At 36.0% G+C, this 18202-nt stretch overlaps 1 protein-coding gene across 1 annotated transcript in view; it reads left to right on the top strand.

Moving 5' to 3' along the window:
• Window positions 1-18202, top strand: part of ADAMTS19 (ADAM metallopeptidase with thrombospondin type 1 motif 19) — a 270234-nt gene that overhangs the window by 200473 nt on the left and 51559 nt on the right. Inside the window, exon 17 of the mRNA XM_019964589.2 lies at window positions 16744-16901. Coding sequence (XP_019820148.2) covers window positions 16744-16901 — 158 coding nt within the window. The remainder of the gene's footprint in view (window positions 1-16743; window positions 16902-18202) is intronic.

Genomic DNA, 18202 nt, shown 5'->3' with positions numbered 1-18202 from the left:
CTTAGTTAGATTTACTCTTAAATATTTTATTCTTTTTGATGTAATTATAAATGGGATTGTTCTCTTATTTTCCTTTTCTGATGATTCATTACTGGTATTTAGAAGTGCAACCGATCTCTGTATATTGATTTTGTATCCTGCTACTTTTCTGAATTCATGTATTAGTTCTAATAGTATTTTGGTGGCATCTTTAGGATTTTTTGCATATAGGATCATGTCATATGCAAAGACTGATAGTTTCACTTCTTTCTTCCAGTTTGGATTGTTTTTCTTGTCTGACTATGGTGGCTAGAACTTCCCATACTATGTTGAATGAACATGGTGAGAGTACGTATCTGTATCCTGTTCCTGATTTTAGAGGAAATGCTTTCACCTTTTGACCATTGAGGAAGATGTTGCCTGTGCTTTTGTCATATCTGGCCTTATTAAATATCGAGGTATATGTCTTCTCTTTCCGCATTGTTAAAAGCTTTTATATTCTAAATAATTGTTGATTTTGTCAAAATCTTTTTCTGCATCTTTTGAGATGACCTTTTTTTTTTTTTTAATTGTTCACTTTATTTACCTGGTGTATCAGGTAAATATTGATTTGTGAATATTGCACTACCCTTTCACCTTTGAGATGGACCTAACTTAATCATGATGTAGTGATCCTTTCAATGTATTGTTGAATTTTATTTTCTAGTCTTTTTTTTTGAAGATTTTTGGATCTATGTTCATCAGGAATATTGACCTGTAATTTTCTTTTCCTGTGTTGTCTTTGTCTGATTTTGGTATCAGGGTGATACTTGCCTCATGGAATGGATTTTGAAGTGTTCCTTCCTCTTAAATTTTGGGTAATAGTTTGAGAAGGATAAGTGTAAACTCTTCTTTAAATATTAGGTGAATTTACCTGTGGAGCTATCCGGACCTTGAGTTTTGTTTATTGGAAATTTTCTGATTAATGAATCAATTTTATTACTGAGAATTGGTCTTTCATACTCTCTGTTTCTTCCCGATTCAGTCTTGGGACATTGGATATTTCTAGGAATTTATTCATTATTTATAGGTTATCCAGTTTTTTGTATACAATTATTCATACTAATCTCTTATAATCCTCTATATTTTGTGGTGTTGATTGTAACTTTTTTTTTCATTTCTGGTTTTATTTCATTGGGAGCTTGAGAAAATATTTCTAAATTTTTTAAGTATTGCTTCTGGAAAAAATTGTATCAGCTATTTTACTTAGGCCAATTAATAATTTTTAAATATATGAAAGAAAATAGTATATTGTCAAAATATATATTGCTTATAAATTAATATTTAAAGCTAATTAAGTCATGTAAAATTCTCTTTTATAGTCTTGGCATTCACTGACGCCTAATATTACCCGTCTGGCAAAAGGCTATTCTTCCAGAATTTAAACATCATATTTATATTATCTTTTTTCAAATTATTATATTTTTAGCTTATATTGGAGTAGGGCTTCCCAGGTGGTGGTAAAGAACCTGCCTACCGATGCAGGAGATGTAAGAGACGCAAGTTCAGTACTTGGATTGGTAAGATCTCCTGGAGAAGGGCATGGCAGCCCACTGCAATATTCTTGCCTGGAGTATCCCATGGACAGAGGAGCCTGGCAAGCTCTGGTTCATAGGGTCACAAAGAGACATGGCTGAAGCTACTTAGCACAACACGCACAGCACATGGTTGATGTACAATGTTGTATAAGTTTCGGGGGTACAGCAAAGTGAAAAAGTCATATTTCACCTTTTTCAGATTTCTTTTCCATTTAAGTTTACAGAATGGAGGCTTCCCTGGTGGCTCAGACAGTAAAGCGTCTGCCTGCAATGTGGGAGACCCAGGTTCAATCCTTGCATTGGGAAGATCCTCTGGAGAAGGAAATGGCAACCCACTCCAGTATTCTTGCCTGGAAAATTCCATGGACTAAGGAGCCTGGTAGGCTACAGTCCATGGGGTCGCAAAGAGTCGGACACGACTGAGCGACTTCTCTTCACTTTCACTTATTATAGAATATTGAGTAGAGGTCCCTATGCTATACAGTAGGTACTTACTGATTATGTATTTTATATAATAGTGTTTGTGTTAATAGCAACCTCCTAATTTATACTTCCCTTCCACCTTTTCCCTTTGGTAACTGTAAATTTGTTTTCTAAGTCTGTGAGTCTGTTTCTGTTTTCTAAATAAATTTATTTGTATCACTTTTTTAGATTCCACATATAAGTGATATCACATCATATTTGTCTTTGTCTGACATACTTCATTGAGTATGATAATCTCTAGGTCCATCTGTGTTGCTGCAAATAGCATTATTTCACTATTTTTTATGACTGAGTAATATTCCACTGTATACATGTACCACATCATCTTTAATCATTCACCTGTCAGTGCACTTTTATGCTGCTTTCATCTCTTGGCTATGATAAATAGTGCTGCAGTGAATGTTAGGGTGAATGTTTCTTTTCAAATTCTGGTTTTCTCCAGATACATGCTCAGAAATGGGATTGCAGGATCATATGATAGCTCTGTTTTTAGTTTTTAAGAAACCTCCAGACTGTTCTCCATAGTGGATATACCAGTTTACATTCCCACCAAAAATGTAAAAGTGCTCCCTTTTCTGTACACCTTCTCCAGCATTTACCGTTCGTAGACTTTTTGATGATGGCCATTTTGACTGATGTGAGGTGATAACTAACTATAGTTTTGATTTGCATTTCTCTAATAATGATTTTGCATATAAGTTAAATAAACAGGGTGACAATATTCAGATCAGATCAGATCAGTCGCTCAGTCGTGTCTGACTCTGCGACCCCATGAATCGCAGCACGCCAGGCCTCCCTGTCCATCACCAACTCCCGGAGTTCACTGAGACTCATGTCCATCGAGTCAGTGATGCCATCCAGCCATCTCATCCTCTGTCGTCCCCTTCTCCTCCTGCCCCCAATCCCTCCCAGCATCAGAGTCTTTTCCAATGAGTCAACTCTTCGCATGAGGTAGCCAAAGTACTGGAGTTTCAGCTTTAGCATCATTCCTTCCAAAGAAATCCCAGGGCTGATCTCCTTCAGAATGGACTGGTTGGATCTCCTTGCAGTCCAAGGGACTCTCAAGAGTCTTCTCCAACACCACAGTTCAAAAGCATCAATTCTTCAGTGCTCAGCCTTCTTCACAGTCCAACTCTCACATCCATACATGACCACAGGAAAAACCATAGCCTTGACTAGACGGACCTTTGTTGGCAAAGTAATGTCTCTGCTTTTGAATATGCTATCTAGGTTGGTCTTAACTTTCCTTCCAAGGAGTAAGTGTCTTTTAATTTCATGGCTGCAGTCACCATCTGCAGTGATTTTGGAGCCCCCCAAAATAAAGTCTGACACTGTTTCTACTGTTTCCCCATCTATTTCCCATGAAGTGATGGGACCAGATGCCATGATCTTCATTTTCTGAATGTTGAGCTTTAAGGCAACTTTTTCACTCTCCACTTTCACCTTCATCAGAGGCTTTTTAGTTCCTCTTCACTTTCTGCCATAAGGGTGGTGTCATCTGCATATCTGAGGTTATTGATATTTCTCCCGGCAATCTTGATTCCAGCTTGTGTTTCTTCCAGTCCAGCATTTCTCATGATGTACTCTGCATATAATGATTTTGAACATCTTTTCATTTGTTTTCTGGCCATCTATTTGTCTTCTCTGAAGAAATGTCTATTTAGATCTTATGCCCATATTTTGACTATTTTCTTATATTGAGCAACATGAACTGTTTGCATGATTCGGAAATTAATCCTTTGTAAGTCACACCATTTGCAAATATTTTCTCCCATTCTGTGGGCTGTCTTTTTTTTTATGATTTCCACTTTTTAATTAGGTCTGTTTATTTTTGTTTCTCTTTTCATTAATCTAGGAGGTGGATCCAATAAGATGTTGCTGCAATTGATTTCAAAGAGTGTACTGCATATATTTTCCTCTATGAGTTCTATAGTTTCCAGTCTTACATTTAGATCTTTAATCCATCTTGAGTTTATTTTTGTATCTGGTGTTAGAGAATGCCTACTCAGTTACCCATTGTTGTTTAGTAGCATATCATTTAGCCTCCATATATTTGTGGGTTTTACACTTTTTTCTTGTAATTTATTCCTTATCTCATAGTGTTGTGGTTGAAATAGATGCTTCAGATGATTTCAGTTTTCTTAAGTTTACCCAGGCTTGCTTTGTAGCCCAACAAGTGGTCAATCCTGGAGAACATTCCATGTGCCTGTGAGAAGAACGTATGCTTTGCTGCTTTTGGATGGACTGCTTTGTATCAATTAAGTCTGTTCAGTCTATTCTGTCATTTAAGGCCTGTGTTTCCTTACTGATTTTCTCTCTTGATGATCCGTCCATTGATATCAATGAGGTGTTAAAGTCCCCCACTATTACTTTGTTACCGTCAATTTCCCCTTTTAGGACTGTTGTTCAGTCACTCAGTTGTGTCCGACTCTGCGACCCCATGAACTGCAGCACACCAGGCTTCCCTATCTTCACCATCTCCTGGAGCTTGCTCACACTCATGTCCACTGAGTCGGTGATGCCATCCAACCATCTCATCCCCTGTCATCACCTTCTCCTCCTGCCTTCAATCTTTCCCAGCATCAGGTTCTTTTCTAATGAGTCAGCTCTTCATATCAGGTGGCCTAAGTACTGGAGCTTCAGCTTTAGCATCAGTCCTTCCAATGAATATTCAGGATTGATGTCCTTTAGAATTGGCTGGTTTGATCTCCTTGCAGTCCAAGGGACTCTCAAGAGTCTTCTCCAATACCACAGTTCAAAAGCATCAATTCTTCGACACTCAGCCTTCTTTATAGTCCCAACTCTCATATATATACATGACTACTGGAAAGACCATAGCTTTGGTTATACGGACCTTTGTTGGCAAAGAAATGTCTCTGCTTTTTAATATGCTGTCTAGGTTTGTCATAGCTTTGACTGTTAATGGTTGCCTTATATATTGAGCTGCTCCTGTGTTGGGTGCATATATATTTACAATAGTTGTATGTTCTTAATCCCTTGACCGTTATCTAGTTTCCTATTTATCTCTTGTAACAGCCTTTATTTTAAAGTCTATTTTCTCCGATATGAGTGTTGCTACTCCAGTTTTCCTTTTTTTCTTTTTTTTTTGTCTCTCCTCAACAGAAGGTCAGCAAATGCCCTCTTTTGTTGGATTCTCAGTCTCCACATGATTTCCCAGAGTTCCCATGCTGTGGGGCTCAAGCCTGGGCCCTGCTGTATTCTCTGCTATACTATCTCTCTCAGGAATCACATTTGGCTCCATTCTTTACATTTTTATTTGATGTAAATTATCAAATTTTCATGTACACCTCAGAAATAATGTCTAAATCAAAAACTTTATTTTCATCTGTGCAGAAACCTCTTTTTTAGTTTTCCCATTATAGTAAATGTCAATGTATCAGTGTCCTATGACTGTTGTGACTGTTACCACAAACTTGGTGGTTTAAAATGAAAGGAGTGTAATCTGCCAAAGTTCTGGAGGCCATAATCAGTCTTACTGGACCGAAAATCAAGGTGTCTGCAAAACCATGCTCTCTTTGAAGTGTCTAGGGTGGCATTCATTCCTGATCTCTTCCAGATTCTCTGCTACCTGCATTCTTTTCCTTTGACCATAACACTTCAATATGTACCTCCCTAAAATCAATGCCTTCTCTTCTTTTTCTGCATTCCACTCTTCCTTCCTATTAAAAAGCTACATGTGATTGCATTTTAGGCCCACTATGGTAATATCCAGGAAAATCTCCCCATCTGAAGACCCTTAATTTAATCATATTTGCAGTGTTATTTATTTGCCATATAAGATAGAATTCATATATTCCAGGGATTCCAACATGAATATCTTTATTCCCCTTAAAACCCTTTTATAAAAAAAATACATATAACAAAATTGACATCTTACCTATATTAAGTGTATAGTTTGATGGCATTGAGTACATTCACTATGTTGTACAGCTACCACCATCCATCTCCAGGACTCTTAATCTCGTAAACCTGAAACTCTGTACCCATTAATAGTAACTCCCCATTCTGGTCTCTTCCCATTCCCTGGTAACCTCCATCTTGCTTTTCTATCTCCATGAATTTGACCACTCTACATATCTCATACATATGGAATCACACCATAAATGTCCTTTTATGACTGACATATCCCTTACCATAATTCCCTCAACATTTAGCTATACTGTAGCATAAGTCAACATTCCCATCTTTTTAAAGGCTATTATTCCAATGTGTGTATATATATATATATGTATATATGTGTGTGTATATATACACATATATATATATGTAAAACACCTTTTGCTTATCTACTCATTCATTCATGTATTCTTGGGTTGCTTTCACATTTTTAGCTATTGTGAATAATGTTGCTATGAATATGAACATACGAATGTCTCTTAAAGAGCTGGCTTTTCATTCTCTTGAGTATATACCCAGAAGTAGAATTCTTGGATCATAGACTAATTTTATTTTTAATTTTTTTAGGAACTATGTGACATTTTCCAGAGTTACCACACCATTTTCAATTTCTACCAACAGGTTACAGGGGTTCCAGTTTCTTCATATCTTCACCAACACTTGTTTTCTATTTTGATAGTAGCCATCCTAATAGCTATGAAGTGTTATCTCATTAGGGATTTGACTTGTATTTCTCTAATAATAAGTCATGTTGAATATCTTTTCATGCACTTGTTGGCTTTGTATAACTTCTTTGGAGAAATATCTGTTCAGGTCTTTGCCCATTTTTTATTTAGCCTGTTTGATTTTTTTGTTGTTTTTGATCAATTTTTTTCTATTTATATATATTCTGGATCTGAATCTCTTTATCAGATTGATTTTCAGTTTGTGGGGTTTTACTCTATTAATAGTGTCTTTTCATGTAGTTTTCAATTTTCATGAAGTTTGTCTGTTTTTCTTTTATATTCTGTCCTTTTGGTGCAGTGTCCAAGAAATCATTGTCAAATTCAATGTTGTGGAGCTTTTGCCTTTTATTTTCTTGTAAGACTTTTATAGTTTTAGGTCTGACATTTAGAACTTTGATCCATTTTGAGTTAAATTTTATATGTAGGATTAGAGTCCAGCTTCAGTTTTCTGCATGTGGATACTCAGTTTTCCCAGCACTGCTGGTTGAAAGACTGTCCTTTCTCCACTGAATGATCTTGGCACCATGTAGAAAGCATTTGGCCATATATGTGAAGGTTTAATTCTGGGATCTCTGTTCTATTCCATTGGTTTGTATGTCTGTTTTTATGCCAGTAACACAGGTTTTGATTACTGTAGCTTTCTAGTAAGTTTTGAAATCAGGAAGTGTGAGTCTCCAGCTTTGTTCCTATTTTTCAAGGTTGTTTTGGTTATTCAGGGTCTCCCGAGATTCCCTATAAATTTTACGATAGATTTTTTAAAATTTCTGCACAAAAAGCCTTCAGAACTTTGATAGGGATTGCACTGAGTTTGTAAGCCACCTTGGATAATACTGACATCTTAACATTTTTAAGTCTTCTAAGTTATGAATCTGAGATGTGTTTTCATTTATTTATCTTCTTTAATTTCTTTCAGAAATGTTTTGTAGTTTTCATTGTATACATATTCACCTCTTTGGTAAAGTTAATTCCCAAGTATTTAATTCTTTTTGATGCTATGCTACTGTAATGAGAAATCTTTTCTTGACTTCCTTTTGGATTGTTCATTATTAGTGTATGCAAATGCAGCTGCTTTTTGTGTTGACTTTATATCCTGCTCCTTTACTGAATTTATTCATTACTTCTAATGAGTTTTTTTTGCAAAATCTCTTAGTGGTTTCTACATATATCATCTGCAAACAAAAATAACTTTAATTCCTCCTTTTATGCTTTTTGTGCTCCTGAATTTGGTTCAGAAGCTAGTGTTTTGTTGAGGATTTTTGTGTTATTATTCATGAGGAAAATTGATCTGTAGTTTTCGTAGATGTGTGCTATCAGGAAAATGCACAACAACTGTGGGAAAAATTCTCACTAAAACAGTTTAAAATGTTGAGCAGAGTACAAAATGAGGGGGTGGGGGGGAAAGGAATACTTTTTAAAGTTACCTCTGACCCGGAAAGAAGTTAGGATCCCTTACCTGCCAGAAACCAAATGAGAACAGGAAGCCAAAGTATAAGGCTGAAGCCCCACTTACGCTTAATCCTGGTGATCAGTTTAGACGTTGAGAGCCAACAGGAACTGGACAGAAGACAAAGCCCAGGATCTTTACAAAGTAGAAACTCAAGACCTCTATGTAAAGGGGGACCCCAAAGAATTTACAAACTCAGTGTGAGCTCAGTGTGAGGAGACACCCTATGTATGTTTCCTTTGTACCATAAAAGGAGAAAATCAAGAAATGTCTCTGTAGTAACTTTGGCACTGAGTGAAGGTAGAAAAGCTGCTTTCCTGAGCATTTGTAAACCAAAGTAAATGTTCCTATGGATTTCTAGCACCAGTTTACTCTATGAAGTCCAAAATCCTCAAGACATTTCTTTTAATGACGTTACCAAGGTGGCTGGTATGTGCAAATGCAAGTCCTTTTTGAAGATAAGTCACCTTTAAACCAGGCCTCAAAAGAATTCTATAAAGTTCAACAAATACGATTTTAGTTAAAAAAAAATGTTTAGGAAACACAGAAGGAAATAGACATTATAAGCAGAACACAGTAAAAAATAAGGGAGAGCACAATCAGACATATATATTTGTATCATATACATAAAACAAAAAAATATTATGGCAATGTTTTTAAATATATAAAGGAGGGATTTAAAAATACGAATTAACAAAGGTTGGCTAAATTTATATTTAAAGAAGCGAATGTAATTTTTAAACGAAATTTTTAAAACTCAGTAGAAAATAAAATAGGAGACAAACACAAATATTCCTAACCAATAGGTTAGTTATAATGGAAACTGTATGTAGATGTTAGTATTTATTAACTACCTTAAGAAAAATAGCATTATTAGTAAATTTGGAGAACCGTCTGCCCTTGCTCTTCTATTTTATAGTAAATATTATATTAAAATTGGTATTCTTTTTTCCTTATATATTTGAGCATTGATATTTTCTTTCTGGGAAGGCATTATAATTCCCAAACCTAACTTCTTTTGTGTGTGTGTGTGTTTATAACTATCCAGATATTCTTTTTTTCTTGTGTCACATTTGTTAATTGGTGTCTGAAGAAAACTAATACATTTAACTTATCAAATTTATTGCCTTGAATTTGTTTATATTATATCCTTATTACACTACAGTGTGTGTAAGTATTATAACAATATTTATCCTGTCATTTCCGATATTAATTTGTCTTTTTCTTAATCAGAGTTTTGTCCATTTTTGCTCTTTTGAGATAACCAATTTTTAGTGTTATGAATTGCATCTATTGTTAATCTGCTTTCTATTCAATTGACTTCTGGTCTTATTTTCATCTTGCTTATTTTAGGTTTAAATTGCTGTTGTAAATGCCATTTTAAGGTAGAAACAGGTAATTGATTTTAGTCCTTTCTTCTTTGCTAATATGACAGTTTTTCTGTCTAGGCACTGCTCTAGCTGCATTCCACAATTTTTATAGGTCCTACTTTTAAAATATTCTGAAATTACCATTGTGATTTCTCCTTTGACACGTGGGTAATTTGTAAATATATTGTTTATTTCCAAATATTTGTACATTTTCTAATAGGTATTTTGTTATTGATTTCAGTTAAGTCTGTGTCTAAAGAGAATTTACAGTTGATCCTTGAACAACATGGGGGCTGAGGGTGCCTCCCCTTCACAAAGCCAAAAATCCAAGTATAATTTATAGTCAGACCTCCCATATAGACTTTTCCTCCATATATTCCATTTCTCTCTATCTGGGTTCAATTCAACATTTGTGAATTCAACCAACAGAGGAGGCAGAGATGGCAATCACGTGGTAGTGAAGTATTTAGCCTTGAAAAAAATCCACATACAAGTGGCCCACGCAGCTCACATGCCTGTTTTCCAGGGGTCAGTTGTTCTGGGTATGATTTCAACTGAGGCTTATTTCATGGCCTAAGGCCTATATTGGTCAATGTTTCATTTATATTTGAAAAAAATCATATTCTGCAGTTGCTGATTCTTCTCTAATATCATTTGGCTCCATTTGTTCTATTTTTGTCTCAGGTGTTCTATATTCTTATTGATTTTCTACTTTTATCAACTAAAGAAAAAGAACTATTGAACTCTCTGATTAAGTTGAGGATTTTTCTGTATCTCCTTTCACTTATGTCAGTTTTTGCTTCATGCATTTTGATGTTCTGTGATACACTTAGGATTATATAATTGCCTTCATAAGTTATAGATGTCATTTAATATTTTACATTTAGAGTAATTTATATTTAAATGACATTTAAAAAATTCTCTTTTGATCTCAGAATATTCCTTGCCCTGAAGTCCATGCTATCTAGTATTAATATAGATGATACATCTGTTTTTTTAGTATTGAGTGCTTCTTTCCATCCTTTTAGGTTTAAGCTCCCTATCTTTTATTTTTAAAGTGTTAGTCACTCAGTCATGTCCAACTCTTTGTGACCCCATGGACTGTAGACCACCAGGCTCCTCTATCCATGGAATTCTCCAGGCATGAATACTGGAGTGGGTTGCCATTCCCTTCTCCAGGGGATCTTCCCCACCCAGGGATTGAACACAGGACTCCTGCATTGCAGGCAGATTCTTTACTATCTGAGCCACCAGAGTAGTTCCACCTACCAAAAAAGTACATTCTTGCAAATTGAATAGCCAGTCATTTTTTTCTCTGTGGCCTGAAAATCTCTCTCCTTTAACTAATATTCAGAATACATTTAAATGTAATTATGGATGTATTGAATTTTTCTGTGTATTCCATTCCTTTTTATTTATTTTTTCTCTTTATCTGACTTCTTGTTGGAGTATTTTTCAGTATTCCATTAGTCTCCTTTATTTGCTTATTAGCTGCATATAGCTCATGTTTTATATTTTCATTTGTTGCTTTAGGATTTACTATATGGATTTTTAACTTCTTATTGTCTCCCTTCAGATTATATTGTGTCACTTTACATATAATACAAGTTCCTTAAAACACTGTACTTCTCTTTACTTGCTTCTTTCCCCTTCTTTGTGCTATTATACATTTTATTTCTACATTTTATATAATCAATTTATTTCTATATTTGCTTTCAGCATCAAAATACAATCTAACCATTTATGTTTCAAATAGTCAATTATATGAAAAATAATTAGTGAAAAAATTATTTTCATATTTTTGTACATGTGTCAACACCAACATTCTTCATACCTTCACTTAGAAACCCGTTTCCATCTGAACCATGTTCTTTCAGCCTGAAGAACATCCTTTAATACTTATTGTCAAGCAAGTCTTCTGGCAGCAATATTTCTCAGGTTTTGTTTTTCTGACAGTTTACTTTGCCTTCATATCTGAAATACATTTTCACTGTGTTCACTATTTTGTGTTGTTGTTTTTTTTTTTTCCCCCACTTTAAAGATTATGTTTCCTTGCATTAGTTCCAACGGTGTATCCAAGGGATTCTTACATCTTTCCCCTCCTATATTGTTTTCCTCTTTCCTTTCTGGCCACTGTTAAGATTGTTCTCCCTATCATTGGGTTCCCGCAGTTTGAATACGTTGTGCCTTGGTATGACTTTCTTTATGCTTATCCTATTTCAGTTCCAGTGTACTTTTCAGATCTGTAGGCCAATGGTTTATATAAAATTTGGAAAAATTTTGAGCATTATGTCTTCAAATAAATTTTTGTGCCTATCCTCTCTTTTCAGGGAACCTTAATTCTAGGACTCATCCAACTTCATTTCTAATTTGCCAGCCGTCCTAGGTTCTCCTCTGAAGAGTTTATATGTTCAGGAAGATCTTTCACTCTGATAGCAAAAGATGCATATTTTCCAGCCCTACACAAGCTCCAGGAGGTGTGCAGTTTACAAGTCCTAGGTAGTCAGTCTTTTCTCAACCTTGAGGAATCTCACTCCACTTATTTGCAGCTTAGTATTTAGTTTCAGGCTCAAAGGGACACCTTTGCAGATTTTTTTTTTTTTTTTTGCTTTTGTAATAATGGTATTTTATGTTTTGGTTGTTTTTTCTAATTACCGCATCCTAGGGGGGAAAATGCATTTTGTTTGTTAATGGCTCTATTTGTTTTCTTGAAAAATACTAGGACTTTTAGAAAAAATGCATTTTCTTCTTACTTAAGAGTGTAGTCAGTAATAATCAGCAGTTAACATGGACAGAGGAGCCTGGCAGGCTACACTCCTTGGGGTCGCAAGAGTCAGACACGACTTAGCGACTAAACCACCAATCAGCAGTTAAAGGATGTAACATTTAGGATTTATAGAAACACAAGATTTAGAAAGAATAGTGCAAGTAAATTGAGATCATTCTCCTTTAAACTACAATGACAGTTTCTGCCACAAAGATTTTTGGTAGATGAAGGACGAAACAAATGAAAGGCTTATTTTAGAGTGGCTCTAAAAAGTTCTGTTGTAGAACTTTAAGTTGCCAGTACTTGGTATAATACAAAGCTTCTTGATGTTAATAGCGTTTTAAGAGTTAGAAGGTAGTCAAAATTCTGTAATAGGAAACAAAAAGAAAATTTTGAAATAGCAGACACTTGACACAAACCACAAGATCCCCCACTTCCCATATTCCGTATGTTCTCTCAAAACTCTACCAGGTACCCATTTACTCCCATTTCTTTCCATCGTGCCATTACGTAAACATTTGAGGTTAAGAAAAGCTCCAAAGGAAACAAAAGTGGAAAAGACTTTTAAGAGCTCTAAAACAGTAATATGAACTGGTAAATGAAAGGGCTGATGGTTAAGTGCAACCAATAAGAGTATAGAAGACTGTGACAGGTTAAATATGGATAAAGGTCTCTACAGCAAGCGTAAATAAATGAGGTGATCTAGGCTATGTCCCTCCCTCACACCATGTCAGTGTATGAAATAGTTTGAAGCTCATCTTTGTACCACTCCCTCTTCTCCAGTACTCCATAATACAGATTCCAGCTTCCTTAGTCAGTTGTACTCCTTTCTTTGTGTCCTCATCTTGCTGAAGCCCTTGTTATCTGTGCTCTGCTGGAGTTACCTCTCTATGTCCAACTCTTTGCGACCCCACGGACTGCAGCATGCCAGGCTTCCCTGTCTATCACCAACTCCTGGAGCTTGCTCAAACACATGTCCATCGAGTCAGTGATGCCACCCAACCATCTCATCCTCTGTCATCCCCTTCTCCTCCTGCCTTCAATCTTTCTCAGCATCAGGATCTTTACCAATGAGTCAGTTCTTCGCATCAGATGGCCAAAGTATTGGAACTTCAGCTTAAGCATCAGTCCTTCCAGTGAATATTCAGGACTGATTTTCTTTAGGGTCTGGTAAATATCGTCAGGCAGAAGTCCAGTAATTTTAGAGGTTGCCTTTGGTCTCCTCCTCTTAGGGAATCTGTTTTCTGTTGTCCGTTGAAACAATCGTTTCATATATTGTCTGCTTTTCTGGTTGTTTACAATGGGAGAGATAATGAAGCACCAGTTATTTAGATTTGGCCAGATATAGATTTTCTAAAAAACACATTTTTAAAGCTAATGAATTGAAAAGCCAAGAAACACTACTCACCCAGAATATTGAATCCGCCTATGGGGTTGCTCTTAATGTCATAAGTTGTGTGGATTTTCAAGTACATCGTGTGGCATTTCGGGAAAGAGGGGATGCTGCATTCCAGAAGACCAGTTGAGTCTCAATATGATGCTTTAGTCACCACAAAAAGTTTTTAAGGCATTTTTATTAGAGATTTTCAGGATATATTTTATAATAGTGCCTTGAATGTATATTGAAAGACAGGAAAAAGAATGAAGTTATACTGGCCGTTAGTACAAATTTGGGCTGAAAAGACTCTCAGAATATTTAATAGGCCTTAGAGAAATACAAGGAAATAGTTTAACTTTTAGGCAAAATCATTAATTTTTAATCAGTCTAGCATTATCAGAAGTATGTCTATTTGTAGCTGGTAAAAGCTATTTGCAAGGTGTTGAGAGTTTTCTGGCAGCATATTTCCTTTTCACATTTAAAATTCAAGGTAAAATTAATACTTAAATAGTTTTCATACATCTAACAGTATGTATGCTTAATATTTCATCAAAAACATTACCCCTTATATGTAGTATGTAGGAAAAGTATTATTTGGTAGAAATTGAGGTAAAATTTTAATACTTTTATTAATACAGTGTTCATAATAATGGAAATATAAACACCAGAAAATCTCTTAGTTGACCAGAAAAAAACAGATAATGTATGATTTACTTAATTATTTTAAATTTGAAAGGCAGATAAATAATAAGCAAATGAGAAACATCTTTAACCTCAATAGCAAAAAAGAGATTTTTTTTTAAGAAAGAAATCTAGATTGTTCAAAATTCAACTCCTGATATTTCTCCTCAATCATTTATTTTTCTAGTCTCTCCTATCTATGTGCTATTATAACCACTGTTTCTCATACTAGAAATCTGTCATCAGCCCTGACACTTCCTTTCACCCAGGGCAACCAAATCATCAGCCTATTTTATCCATTTCATCTTGAATTCCTCTTCATACTTCTACTGTCTTAAGTCAAGCCACTATTACTTTCCAATGGGATACTATGTTAGTGTGGTATCCTGTCTTCTCTATACAAATGTGTCCTATGCAAGTCCATTTTCTGCACAATATTGTTCAAAACCTTATAGCTTTATATTTTTTTCCTTAGGAAAAAGCTTCTAAAAATTAACACGTCTGTAAAGTCTGGTTGTCCCCAACTCTCCAGTCTCATCAGCTCATGATCCACATTAGGACACGTGGCATCTGCACATTGTCACCTGTTTCACACCACACTATGCTGGTGACCTTTGCACCTGCAGTTCCCTCAGTTTTGAACGCTCTTTCTGTGCTTCTCTTTTCCCCTGGCTAGTGTCGTCCATAAATGGCATCCTTCAGACAAGCCTTTCCTGACTCCTCCCTCACAAGATTCAGTGTAATTATAATTAATTATTAATAGTTACTTATTCCTTGATTTGGAGAAGGCAATGGCACCCCACTCCAGTACTCTTGCCTGGAAAATCCCATGGATGGAGGAGCCTGGTGGGCTGCAGTCCATGAGATCGCTAAGAGTCGGACACGACTGAGCGACTTCACTTTCACTTTTCACTTTCATGCATTGGAGAAGGAAATGGCAACCCACTCCAGTGTTCTTGCCTGGAGAATCCCAGGAACAGAGGATTCTGGTACAGAGGAACCTCCTGGTAGGAGGCTGTCTATAGGGTCGCACAGAGTCGGACATGACTGAAGCGACTTAGCAGCAGCAGCAGCATGCCTTAATTAATCTCTGGTTTGCCAGTTAGTTGATTAGTTCTATGAAGCCAGAGAACACATTTCTATTGTTCATATGGGGATTCCCAGAATTTTGAATATTCCCTGCTGTATAGCTGATACTTTATAAGCAATTATTTAGTCATTATTAAACATTATATAAAGGTGCTTTCAAGGAGGTGTTCAGAAATGGACACTTTCATAACTTATGCAAATTTTATGAAAATCAATTTGAAATTGTTTTTTCAGATCTCTAAATGTTCAGTTTTTTTACTCTGAAATTCCAAAGCTGGGAATCTATCCAAGGGAAATATTCAGATATACAAATAATTAGTGTATAGTGTATTTATCTGAGTGTTATTCACAATATTAAAAAAGTTGAAAAATCCTCAAGTGTTCAATAAATAGAGATTAGTGCAAATAATATTTGAAAAGATTTACCAGCTTAATTTGTCAGAACATTGTCATAGAATTATGACATAAAAGCTTTCAGTGAATCTTCATGTAAATGTTTTTGAAAGATATTCAATTATATGAGAGTGCCTGAAAGCTTAAATAAAACATAAAATCATTTGTAAAAAAAATAGAAGGAATCCTTAATTTTAAATGGTTATCATAGCATCTCATTTCCATGTTATGGATCTTATTTAAGTTGCAGCACAAATCAAGTCAAAACAGAGAAAGAGAAAAATTATAGGTAAACAAAATTATTCTGTACAATTCGCATAAATGATGGCTGTTTATGGGTCAGAACTAGCATTTATATCTATTCTTGTACACAGTAAATCACAAACTAGGAATGTTAAAAGGTCCTGAGTTCTGTTTTTAAAACCAACACATTATATTTGAATTGTTTTGTGTTGAACATAACTCTCATTTTGAGCTGTTAGTTAACGTGCTATTTAATGATCTTTCTGTCATCACACCCTTTTCTTGGGTAGCATGGGAGTTACAGAGCATGTATAAGATGTAGTACTAGCCCTCACGTTGTTCATAGAATCATTGCATAGACAACACAGACACCTCTAACCTTAATATGTTAAAGAATAAATGACTACGGGACAAAATAAGGTTATAGACATCAAGTGTTCAATGGAAGTTTTGAGGAGACAAAGATGAATGTGACTGCATGGTAGTGGGCAGCTTTAGGAGAGAAGGAGAATTTCCTGTGGCATTTGCTGTGATTATAGATTTTCCCAAAGTGGAGATGCCTCATATTTTACATCAGGGAGTATTGACCATTTAGTTTAGAAATGCACAAAATGCTTTTAACAAAATCATGCAAAAGGGACAGTGATTGATCATGCTGACTTGCTAATCTCATAATATTTTATAACCTCTTTATAGCTCTCCGAGACACTGGAAAACAGTCTATTAACAGTGACTGGAAGATTGAACACTCTGGAGCATTCAACATAGCAGGAACTACTGTCCATTATGTAAGACGAGGCCTCTGGGAGAAGATCTCCGCCAAAGGTCCTACTACAACGCCTTTACACCTCCTGGTATGAGGGATGAATCCATAACACTGCATAATCAGCTTCCTATGACAAAGGACATTCCCACTATGCTTTCTCTTTCTTCCAAATTTGGATTGTCAAGTAGATATTTAAAGTTACTTAAGAGGTGGGATTTTAGGGGGATTTTTATGTGTGTTTGAAATCAAGATGGCTAAAAGTGGAAATGTTTTAATTTAAAAGAAAATTTTACATTTTAAAAAGGGACATGATGTTTTAGAGAATTCTCAGCCCACAGTAGAGGTAAACTAGCAGGCAATAAGGTTCCTCCTTCCCTAAAAGCATATGTTTACTGATCAGAGTAGATGCCTGTAAAGATCAGAGTGCTTCCCAGGTGCTGTTAGTGGTAAAGAACCCGCCTGCGCATGCGGGAGATATAAGAGACAGGTTCAATCCCTGGGTCAGGAAGATCCCCTGAAGGAGAACATGGCAATCCACTCCAGTTTTCTGGCCTGGAGAATTCCACGGACAGAGGCGCCTGGCCAGCTACAGTCCATAGGGTCGCAAAGAGTCGGACACGACTGACGCAACTTAGCATCCATGCTTGCATGGCAAGCTGTCGCATTTCATACATCTGTGAAATGGGTACCACCTGAATCTATATAAAATGCCCTTGAGAAAAATGATATTGGTCCCTGGGGAAAACACTTGATAAATATTTAACAAGGCTTCCAATTACCTGTTGTGTTCTTACTAGGTTAAGTGATTCCTGTAAAAAATTATGATAACTTGAATGTTTGGGATAATAAGTTTCTTTACCACGTAGCAGAAGACTAGGTCTGAGTTTGGAGCAAACCAATCAGGACACTGGGGCTCTGCACCCATGGGCTGGCAGGTTCACTTGCCCTTTTTGTCCTTGATCATGGCATTCAGTGCTGATGACTCAGGAGCCAGAGGACTGACTACACAGCTAGTGTGCTTTTCATGCTGGTGGCAAAGTCTGAGATTCACACACTTCAACATCTGAGTCCACACATAAAAACGACTGTAAAACACAGTCAACTGACTGTTTATTTGGAGTGTGATGTGCCACACTGTTTAATATCTCCAAACAGTTTAAGTGGAATTTGTCCTCAACTGGAGACATCTGTGTTGCCAGTCTAGGTGCCAGAGGTTCAAATCTCATTGGCCCATTTGCTTTTCCCGAGTTGAATGTGCCTGCAGATCACCTGAGGTTCTTGGTCTTGTTCTTGTTAATGTCATTGGTCTGCCACTACTACTGGTTCACTGACCACATTTCAAGTAAGACTGTTTTGTAGAACTGCAGTCAATAGGCTTTACCAAGAATG

The sequence above is a fragment of the Bos indicus genome, chromosome 7, assembly GCF_029378745.1.
Source record: "Bos indicus isolate NIAB-ARS_2022 breed Sahiwal x Tharparkar chromosome 7, NIAB-ARS_B.indTharparkar_mat_pri_1.0, whole genome shotgun sequence".
Classification (NCBI taxonomy): domain Eukaryota; kingdom Metazoa; phylum Chordata; class Mammalia; order Artiodactyla; family Bovidae; genus Bos; species Bos indicus.
This window is presented reverse-complemented; position numbering and strand designations above follow the sequence as displayed.